General features: G+C 44.4%; 1 protein-coding gene across 1 annotated transcript; it reads left to right on the top strand.

The window, feature by feature from the left end:
- Positions 1–7,883: 7,883 nt before the first annotated feature.
- Positions 7,884–9,985, top strand: LOC124681516 (cyclin-D4-2-like). The gene is made up of 6 exons (XM_047216429.1): positions 7,884–8,180; positions 8,646–8,732; positions 8,827–8,925; positions 9,028–9,232; positions 9,322–9,434; positions 9,659–9,985. The coding sequence occupies exons 1-6, from the start codon at positions 7,884–7,886 to the stop codon at positions 9,893–9,895; spliced, it is 1,038 nt and encodes a 345-aa protein (XP_047072385.1). The 3' UTR covers positions 9,896–9,985.
- Positions 9,986–11,318: the final 1,333 nt, after the last annotated feature.

The following is an 11,318-nucleotide window of genomic DNA, read 5'->3' as shown; positions in this document are numbered from 1 at the left end:
GGCTTTAAGTAGGCGGAAGGGCAAGTCGAGAGGCGGCACGGGGGCCCACACCACGGGGCCGCGCGGCCAAGGGGGCCGCGCCGCCCTAGGGTTTGGCCACCCCGTGGCCCCTCTTCGTCTCGTCTTCGGTCTTCCGGAAGCTTCGTGAGAAAATAGGCCTCCGGGCTTTTATTTCGTCCAATTCCGAGAATATTTCTTTACTAGGATTTCAGAAACCAAAAACAGACAGAAAACAGACAATCGGCACTTCGGCATCTTGTTAATAGGTTAGTTCCGGAAAATGCACGAATATGACATAAAGTGTGCATAAAACATGTAGATAACATCAATAATGTGGCATGGAACACAAGAAATTATCGATACGTTGGAGACGTATCAGCATCCCCAAGCTTAGTTCTCGCTCGTCCCGAGCAGGTAAAACGATAACAAAGATAATTTACTGGAGTGACATGCCATCATAAACTTGATCATACTATTTGTAAAGCATATGTAGAGAATGCAGCGATCAAAACAATGGTGATGACATGAGTAAACAAGTGAATCATAAAGCAAAGACTTTTCATGAATAGCACTTCAAGACAAGCATCAATAAGTCTTGCATAAGAGTTAACTCATAAAGCAATAATTCAAAGTAAAGGTATTGAAGCAACACAAAAGAAGATTAAGTTTCAGCGGTTGCTTTCAACTTGTAACATATATATCTCATGGATATTGTCAACATAGAGTAATATAATAAGTGCAATAAGCAAGTATGTAAGAATCAATGCACAGTTCACACAAGTGTTTGCTTCTTGAGGTGGATAGAAATAGGTGAACCGACTCAACATTGAAAGTAAAAGAATGGTCCTCATAGAGGAAAAGCATCGATTGCTATATTTGTGCTAGAGCTTTGATTTTGAAAACATGAAACAATTTTGTCAACGGTAGTAATAAAGCATATGCATCATGTAAATTATATCTTATAAGTTGCAAGCCTCATGCATAGTGTACTAATAGTGCTCGCACCTTGTCCTAATTAGCTTGGACTACCTGGATTATCACCGCAATACATATGCTTTAACCAAGTTTCACAAAGGGGTACCTCTATGCCGCCCGTACAAAGGTCTAAGGAGAAAGCTCGCATTTGGATTTCTCGCTTTTGATTATTCTCAACTTAGACATCCATACCGGGACAACATAGACAACAGATAATGGACTCCTCTTTTAATGCTTTAAGCATTTGACAACAATTAATTATTCTCATATGAGATTGAGGATAAGTGTCCAAAACTGAAACTTCCACCATGAATCATGGCTTTAGTTAGCGGCCCAATGTTCTTCTCTCACAATATGCATGCTCAAACCATTCAACTCAGTGTAGATCGCCCTTACTTCGGACAAGACGAACATGCATAGCAACTCACATGAAATTCAACAATGAGTTGATGGCGTTCCCCAGTAAACATGGTTATCGCACAACAAGCAACTTAATAAGAGATAAAGTGCATAATTACATATTCAATACCACAATAGTTTTTAAGCTATTTGTCCCATGAGCTATATATTGCAAAGGTGAATGATGGAATTTTAAAGGTAGCACTCAAGCAATTTACTTTGGAATGGCGGATAAATACCATGTAGTAGGTAGGTATGGTGGACACAAATGGCATGGTGGTTGGCTCAAGTATTTTGGATGCATGAGAAGTATTCCCTCTCGATACAAGGTTTAGGCTAGCAAGGCTTATTTGAAACAAACACAAGGATGAACCGGTGCAGCAAAACTCACATAAAAGACATATTGAAAGCATTATAAGACTCTACACCGTCTTCCTTGTTGTTCAAACTCAATACTAGAAATTATCTAGACCTTAGAGAAACCAAATATGCAAACCAAATTTTAGCATGCTCTATGTATTTCTTCATTAATGGGTGCAAAGTATATGATGCAAGAGCTTAAACATGAGCACAACAATTGCCAAGTATCACATTACCCAAGACATTTATAGCAATTACTACATGTATCATTTTCCAATTCCAACCATATAACAATTTAACGAAGGAGAAACTTCGCCATGAATACTATGAGTAGAAACCAAGGACATATTTGTCCATATGCTACAGCGGAGCGTGTATCTCTCCCATAAAGTGAATGCTAGGATCCATTTTATTCAAACAAAACAAAAATAAAAACAAACCGACGCTCCAAGAAAAAGCACATAAGATGTGGCCGAATAAAAATGTAGTTTCAGGGGAGGAACTCTGATAATTTGTTGATGAAGAAGGGGATGCCTTGGGCATCCCCAAGCTTAGACGCTTGAGTCTTCTTGATATATGCAGGGGTGAACCACCGGGTGCATCCCCAAGCTTAGAGCTTTCACTCTCCTTGATCATGTTGCATCATACTCCTCTCTTGACCCTTGAAAACTTCCTCCACACCAAACTCGAAACAACTCATTAGAGGGTTAGTGCACAATATAAATTGACATATTCAGAGGTGACACAATCATTCTTAACACTTCTGGACATTGCATAATGCTACTGGACATTAGTGGATCAAAGAAATTCATCCAACATAGCGAAAGAGGCAATGCGAAATAAAAGGCAGAATCTGTCAAAACAGAACAGTTCGTATTGACGAATTTTAAAATGGCACCAGACTTGCTCAAATGAAAATGCTCAAATTTAATGAAAGTTGCGTACATATCTGAGGATCATGCACGTAAATTGGCATAATTTTCTGAGCTTCCTGCAGAGCAGTGGGCTCAGATTCGTGACAGCAAAGAAATCTGGAACTGCGCAGTAATCCAAATCTAGTACTTACTTTTCTATCAACGGCTTAACTTGGCACAACAAAACTCAAAACTAAGATAAGGAGAGGTTGCTACAGTAGTAAACAACTTCCAAGACACAAAATAAAAACAAAGTACTGTAGGTAAAACATGGGTTGTCTCCCATAAGCGCTTTTCTTTAACGCCTTTCAGCTAGGCGCAGAAAGTGTATATCAAGTATTATCGAAGGGTGGTGCATCAACCTTATCATTCAAGGAGGAGGATTCTTCAATAGAATTTACCTTCTTACCTTGTGGAGCTCTTTCCGTGTGCCATTCAGAGTAGTTGATCATCATATTATCAAGAAGCTTTGTTGCTTCACCAAGAGTGATGGACATAAAGGTACCTCCAGCAATCTGAATCCAATAAATTCCGCGAGGAAAAATTTAGTCCTGCATAGAAGGTTTGGATGATCATCCAAGTAGTCAGTCCATGGGTTGGGCAGTTTTTAACCAGAGATTTCATTCTTTCCCAAGCTTGAGCAACATGTTCAGTATCTAATTGTTTAAAATTCATTATGCTACTCCTCAAAGATATAATTTTAGCAGGGGGATAATATCTACCAATAAAAGCATCCTTGCATTTAGTCCATGAATCAATACTATTCTTAGGCAGAGATAGCAACCAATCTTTAGCTCTTCCTCTTAATGAGAAAGGGAACAATTTTAATTTTATAATATCACCATCTACATCTTTATATTTTTGCATTTCGCATAGTTCAACAAAATTATTAAGATGGGCAGCAGCATCATCGGAACTAACACCGGAAAATTGATTGTTCATGACAAGATTCAGTAAAGCGAGGTTTAATTTCAAAGAATTCTCGCTGTAGTAGCAGGTGGAGCAATAGGTGTGCATAAGAAATCATTATTATTTGTGCTAGTGAAGTCACACAACTTAGTATTTTCAGGGTTGGCCATTTTAGCAATAGTAAATAAAGCAAACTAGATAAAATAAATGCAAGTAAACTAAATTTTTTTGTGTTTTTGATATAGAGTGCAAGACAGTAAATAAAGTAAAACTAGCAACTAATTTTTTTGTGTTTTGATATAATGCAGCAAACAAAGTAGTAAATAAAATAAAGCAAGACAAAAACAAAGTAAAGAGATTGAGAAGTGGAGACTCCCTTGCAGCGTGTCTTGATCTCCCCGGCAACGGCGCCAGAAAAAGAGCTTGATGGCGTGTATTTCACACGTTCGTTGGGCAACCCCAAGAGGAAGGTATGATGCGCACAGCAGCAAGTTTTCCCTCGGAAAGAAACCAAGGTTTATCGAACCAGGAGGAGCCAAGAAGCACGTTGAAGGTTGATGGCGGCGGGATGTAGTGCGGCGCAACACCGAGATTCCGGCGCCAACGTGGAACCTGCACAACACAACCAAGCTACTTTGCCCCAACGAAACAGATGAGGTTGTCAATCTCACCGGCTTGCCTGTAACAAAGGATTAACCGTATTGTGTGGAAGATGATTGTTTGCAGAGAAAACAGTAAAAACAAGTATTGCAGTAGATTGTATTTCAAGTAAAGAGAATTGGACCGGGGTCCACAGTTCACTAGAGGTGTCTCTCCCATAAGACGAACGAACATGTTGGGTGAACAAATTACAGTTGGGCAATTGACAAATAAAGAGAGCATGACCATGCACATACATATCATGATGAATATAGTGAGATTTAATTGGGCATTACGACAAAGTACATAGACCGCCATCCAACCGCATCTATGCCTAAAAAGTCCACCTTCAGAGTTATCATCCGAACCCCTCCAGTATTAAGTTGCAAAGCAACAGTACAATTGCATTAAGTATGGTGCGTAATGTAATCAACAACTACATCCTTAGACATAGCATCAATGTTTTATCCCTAGTGGCAACAAGCACAACACAACCTTAGAACTTTCTGTCATCGTCCCGGTGTCAATGCAGGCATGAACCCACTATCGAGCATAAGTACTCCCTCTTGGAGTTAAAAGTAAAAACTTGGCCGAGCCTCTACTAGAAACGGAGAGCATGCAAGATCATAAACAACACATAAGCATAACTTTGATAATCAACATAACAAGTATTCTCTATTCATCGGATCCCAACAAACGCAACATATAGAATTACATATAGATGATCTTGATCATGATAGGCAGCTCACAAGATCCAACAATGATAGCACAATGGGGAGAAGACAACCATCTAGCTACCGCTATGGACCCATAGTCCGGAGGTAGACTACTCACTCATCACTCCGGAGGCGACCATGGCGGTGTAGAGTCCTCCGGGAGATGATTCCCCTCTCCGGCAGGGTGCCGGAGGCGATCTCCGGGATCCCCGAGATGGGATCGGCGGCGACGGCGTCTCGGTAATGTTTTACGTATCGTGGCTCTCGGCACCGGGGGTTTCGTCACGGAGGCTTTAAGTAGGCGGAAGGGCAAGTCGAGAGGCGGCACGGGGGCCCACACCACGGGGCCGCGCGGCCAAGGGGGCCGCGCCGCCCTAGGGTTTGGCCACCCCGTGGCCCCTCTTCGTCTCGTCTTCGGTCTTCCGGAAGCTTCGTGAGAAAATAGGCCTCCGGGCTTTTATTTCGTCCAATTCCGAGAATATTTCTTTACTAGGATTTCTGAAACCAAAAACAGCGAAAACAAAGCAATCGGCACTTCGGCATCTTGTTAATAGGTTAGTTCCAGAAAATGCACGAATATGACATAAAGTGTGCATAAAACATGTAGATAACATCAATAATGTGGCATGGAACACAAGAAATTATCGATACGTTGGAGACGTATCATCTATAAATGGCAATACAGATAGTATGTACAACGGGGTTGTAATTTTAAGGTCTAGAGACAAACTACTAACCGCTCGTTAAAAGGAGACTGACTGAGATAGTGGACCAAGATTTACCAACGACCTAGCATACAATGGTGAAAAAGACCTCGGTAGTCAGCGATAATTACGGGAATAGACCCTCGTTCTCTCCCCATTCTATCTGTTCCACGTCACGAAAAATCTGATATGGTATCTCTTACATACAACTTATCTAGACTGTTGTACATGCCCAAACTGCTGATAGAATGATCTGTTGAAAACATGCCTGAAAATTGAATGTTTAGGCACAAACTAATATAAATGTATGATGTTAGATCCGATGATTCGGAGTCATCAGACCCGACGTACATGGTGGACATGTTGCGGTGTGATGACGACGACGGTGATATAGTGGTTGTTGAAGTAGCAGCCAATAAACCGACCACAGTTGGTGATGAAGCGGTAGACGTAGCACTCGATGAAGTCACAGCTGCCGCAAGGCCCGAAGTAATCGGGTCCGGAAGCCGTAGAACGCCACCAGCGCTGATGTTGAGGTGGACGCTCCCGAACGTCATGTCCATCCCGTCGTGCATGCCTGAGAAGGCCAAACACGACGCGATGGCGTGAGGGGTGAACTCGAAGGACCCGAAACGGATCGAGCCCCCCCCCCCCAAGATCGGCGATGATGGAGCCGATGGTGGCTTTGATGCCGACACGATTGGAATAGGCGATGAGGTGCCTTCAACTAGCAGGTTTCCCACAGACGGCGCCAATTGACGAGGGGGCTCCTAAGCAATGCCCACCATGTGGGGCTTAGGGTTAACGAAATCCTGCAAGTTAGGACGAGACATCGGATACCAAACGAACAGAATGCGAGATTTTACCCAGGTTCGGGGCTCTCGATGAAGTAAAACCCTTACTCCTGCTTGTCTGATCTAGATTTATCGATGAAGAAGGTTACACTGGGGCAGCCGATAGACTACGTTGTGGTGAACTCGCCGGAAGGCAAGGTCTCTAGGGTTGGTGTATGCGGGATTGTGTAGGATGATTTCGATGTCCTCAGCCCTCTCCTGACCTTTATATAGGAGGCCAGGTCCGGAGAGTCCTGCTCGGATTCGACTATGTTACAATGAGATCTAATCTAATCTTTCCTTATTTGATGTTTCCTTGCCTTGTCCATCAAGAGTCCGTCTACTTCTACCTTTCCTCCATCGCAACCGACGTATTGGTCCATCATAGGCTGTTGTGATCTTCATGGATCCCTTGTTGGACCGAAAGAGGTAGGCCAACGTTGGGTATCAGAAGGGTAATACCGATATCAGCATGTGCAATAGTTTAAATACATACCGTCTGTAAAGCTTATCCACGTAATCTACAAACGACAATACAGATAGTATGTACAAGGGGGTTGTAATTTCAAGTCTAGAGACAAACTACTAACCGCTCGTTAAAAGGAGAAGGACTGAGACCGTGGACCAAGATTTACCAACGACCTAGCATACAATGGTGAAAAAGACGTTGGTAGTCATCGAAAATTACGGGAATAGACCCTCGTCCTCTCCCCATTCTATCTGCTCCACATCAGAAAAAATCTGATATGGTACCTATTACGGATAGCTTACCTAAACTGTTGTACGTGCCCTAACTGCCGATCGGTTGTAAACATACCTGAAAACTGAATGTTTAGGCACAAACTAATATAAATGTAAAACCAAAGGTTTGATAAGAACGCTAAAGTTGTATCAGCATGAAAACAAAGCCGAATGTGAGGTCCGATAGGGTGTAATATGCTGAATATGTTACACCGGTTGTCGTGTTCAAATGGAAAGAAAAAGGAGTGAACCAATGTCGCAAAGCGTTTACACGGCCAGCACAACTGATATCAACGGCAACATTTTTCCCTCAGGAAACAACAATATCAACGCCAATCTCAACCGCCCATCCGCGTTCGGACGGCCCCTGTCGCTCCCGCCTGTTCCCGAACCGGCAAATGCTATCCTTTTCTGCATCCACGGCGAGCGTCCCGGCCCCTCCCACCATTCCCGCTCCGTCTGTCTCAATTTTTGCCTGCCGCCGCGTGGGCTTTCCCAAAATACTCCGTTCCCCCAGTACAAAGCGCACGGCGGCAGCGGCAGCACCGCAGAGCGCCTCGTCCTCGTCCTCCCTTTTCCTTGACCACCACTACCTAGTACCAGTCGCCATTCGCCAACCAAGAAAGGAGAGAAGGGAGCAGGAGGAGGAAGAAAGAGCTGGGAGGCCAGGCCTTGCTTTTAGGATATCTACGAATGGCTCCGAGCTGCTACGACGTGGCCGCGTCTATGCTCCTCTGCCCCGAGGACAGCGTCGACGTCATGTGCCTGGAGGAGGATGAGGATGTGGTGGCGCCGGCGGGGAAGAGGCGAGGCCGGTCGCCGGACGCGGATTTCGGGGCGGACTTGTTCCCGCCGCAGACGGAGGAATGCGTGGCCGGTTTGGTGCGGAGAGAGCCGGAGCACATGCCCCGGGCGGACTACGGCGACAGGCTGCGCGCCGGCGGCGTGGATCTCCGCGTCCGCGGGGACGCCGTGGATTGGATTTGGAAGGTGCGTTCTCGATTGTCGACTGGGCTAGGGAAAGTGAAACAAACGTTTTTCTTGCTATTTCTGCCGCGTTCCCATGATTTACGCTTTTCATTTAGTAGTACAAAAATGGGGGTCTGCCGTATTTGGATATAAACACATGCGTCTATCTTTTTCGTTTTCCAAGGTCGCAATTTGTGGCGCGTAGCAGAGCAATTTTCGCCAACGTTTTACTCATCTAGGCTACGGGCAGTAACAAAACCTCCTGTAGTAGCGACGAAAATCTTGGGGGCCATCTCGGCGAAAGCACTGGCTATTTTCCTGGTTTCCTGGTTCACGGGACGTCGGGATGCATTGTCTGATTGCAGTAGCAGTACAAGTCAATTTTCCTCAAAATGCAGCACTACATGTTATTTCCCGCTAAAAAGGCCCCGTCCTCTTTCGATCTAATGTGCATGTGATCGCTTACTCGTTCAGATCTCTCGACAGGTTTACGCATACTACAATTTTGGACCTCTGACTGCCTACCTGGCTGTGAATTACCTGGACCGTTTCCTCTCGCGGTACGAGCTGCCGGTAAGAATCCTAGGATATTGCCTCGTCTCCAACCCATCTGAACAAGTAGCTAGACAGTGCTCTGAGCTTAACGCGTTTTGTGCTCCAATTGCAGGAAGGCCAGGCTTGGACGACGCAGCTGCTTTCGGTGGCTTGCCTTTCTTTGGCTGCCAAGATGGAGGAGACTTATGTCCCACGATCTCTAGATCTTCAGGTGAGCATGCGGCGAACTGTGTCAGGCCACCTTGCAATACACATTGTGCCCATCTTGGCTGCCATTATCTGTATCTCGATTCTAAGGGATTGCGTTGATCAGATCGGCGAAGAACGGTACCTGTTCGAGCCCAAGACGATCCAGAAAATGGAGCTTCTCGTTCTGAGCACCCTCAGTTGGAGGATGCAGGCCGTGACCCCTTTCTCCTACATCGACTACTTCCTGGACCTGCTCAACGGCGGCAATGCGACGCCGCGAGGCTGGCTCTTCCAATCGTCATCGGAGCTCATCTTGTCCGTAGCCAGAGGTACCATTTCTGATCGTGGTTCGATCCTTGAAATCCATAATGGTATCTCGTTCTTGGACTCTATCTGATCTGCGGGAAATGCATGGTAGGAACCGTATGCCTGGGGTTTCGACCCTCGGAGATCGCTGCCGCCGTTGCCTCAGTCGTGGTCGGAGACGTGAACGATGCTGACCTCGCAAAGGCTTGCACCCATGTAGATAAGGTACATCCAAAGTTCATTTCGTCCTGATTGCTAATAATTTAGACAAATACAACTGATCGCTTGGATCCACACATTGATTGCTCACGCGTAGTATCATCCGTATGTAGTAGTACTATCCTAAGCACAGTGTCCTCGTACAAATGCGTGAAGTGCATTCATGTCCATATGAGCTCGGGGAGTTAATGTGTTACTGATTGATGCCGTCTCTGTCTCTGCCTCTGCAGGCGAGGGTGCTGCGATGCCAGCAGCAGCTGATGCTGCATCATCGCCGGTCGGCCATGGCCTCCTCCTCCTACTCCCCTGCGCCATCGAGCCCTGTTGGGGTGCTGGACGCTAGCTGCCTCAGCTGCAAAAGCGATGATGCCACAACTATTGCCGCACATGGAAGCTGCTTCCATGATGGCTCGCCGGTTACCAGCAAGAGGAGGAAGATCAGCATGACCGGTCAAAGCGCCCAATGATAGGTCACTCCGCTGTACACTTGTCTCAGCAAAGGGAGCGGACTCCAAAAAACAAAAGCCTGATGTTTTCGATTGCAACGACGACTGCATAAAAAGGAGCCGAAAACAAAAGAAGGGGACCAAAAAGGAGGGAGTTTTGACATGGCGAGACGGCAGGAAGCTGATGAATAAAGAGCCGAGGTTGACAACACCAAATCGCTGAGCTTTTTTATGGGAGGCAGCAGCCTCGGTGTGCCCCCCAAAAGAGCAAAACCAAACAAAGCAACGCTTTGTGCCACACAAAGCTAAATGCGATTGGATGATCAGCAGTTGCTGATGGGACATCAGTAGGCAAGTAGTACGACAAGAACTAGCCACTGATATCCACTAGTTGTATTATATCCTTTTCATTTTTCCCTTTACATTTTGTAAGCGAGGAACTGTCCATTTTCTGATCAAGAATATTCATGCAACTGCATAATATAACCCAAAAGATTCTTTTAAAGAAAACCAGAAATTGAGGGAGAATAGTTCGCTTTTGTGCTCACCATGCAGCTGCGTAATAATAAGATAACAATTATATTTTTGTAAAACTTCTTAACTACTACTAATAGAATGGGACAAAAGTTCTGCCCCTGTTTTTTTTTTAAAGAGGTAGAGGGCTTCCTTGATCTGTAACAAACACTGTTTGTTTTGTCATTAGTTTTTTCCTTCTTTGTATCTTGGTCTGCCTGCCACCTAGTATATTGCTTGTCTACTTTGAAGGCCATGAGTTATGGCTTATCTAGGAATTAAAAGAACATGTCGTTGTCACGAGGAATCTTGGGAACACAAACTTACAATAGGTGGGCATATATCTCATTGGTCAGTTTATTAGGTGCCATTGTTTTTTATAATCACAATGGCTATTAGGAATATTATTACTAATAATCCCATACCAAGGTGGATCTGGTCCTGGTCAGAGTTCAAATGCAATCTATCGCCCAGTTGATTTTGTTTAGCTAACTAAAACTGATGTGTAATGATATTTGCTATCAATACTGTACAATTCTACGTAGACATACCATCTTATTTGCATTGGGAAGTTCACTACTGATCACCGGTCTCTAGCACTATGAGTACATGTGATACATCTTTATAACTGAATGCAAACATATCAAATCAGATTTATAATCATAACTATGAACATGCCTAATACCCACATGGCTGAGTGGTAACATGTTCCCAAGCCATGGCATGACAACTAATAAGTTGTCAAAGAATTTCAATAAGTAAGAAAAAAAGATAAGATTGGTCTATATGCACATTCAAATCTGAGCCGCACATATGAAATTAAAAATCAAGCTATGAATGTTTGTGCTACCATGTGGTGACCCTGCATACCACTGCATGTTGTAGTATGCCAGTCGTTGATATAACATTCACGAAGTACCAATCCGCAAAT

Source organism: Lolium rigidum, chromosome 1, assembly GCF_022539505.1.
Source record: "Lolium rigidum isolate FL_2022 chromosome 1, APGP_CSIRO_Lrig_0.1, whole genome shotgun sequence".
Lineage (NCBI taxonomy): Eukaryota > Viridiplantae > Streptophyta > Magnoliopsida > Poales > Poaceae > Lolium > Lolium rigidum.
Note: the sequence above shows the minus strand (reverse complement) of the source record. Positions and strands in the feature narration are given on the sequence as shown.

Excerpts from the sequence above, each read along its gene's own strand:
- LOC124681516 (XM_047216429.1), top strand. The coding sequence starts at position 7,884 with ATGGCTCCGAGCTGCTACGACGTGGCCGCGTCTATGCTCCTCTGCCCC. Across the intron at positions 8,181-8,645 it reads CCGTGGATTGGATTTGGAAG|GTTTACGCATACTACAATTT; the intron begins GTGCGTTCTCGA and ends ATCTCTCGACAG. Across the intron at positions 8,926-9,027 it reads CACGATCTCTAGATCTTCAG|ATCGGCGAAGAACGGTACCT; the intron begins GTGAGCATGCGG and ends TGCGTTGATCAG.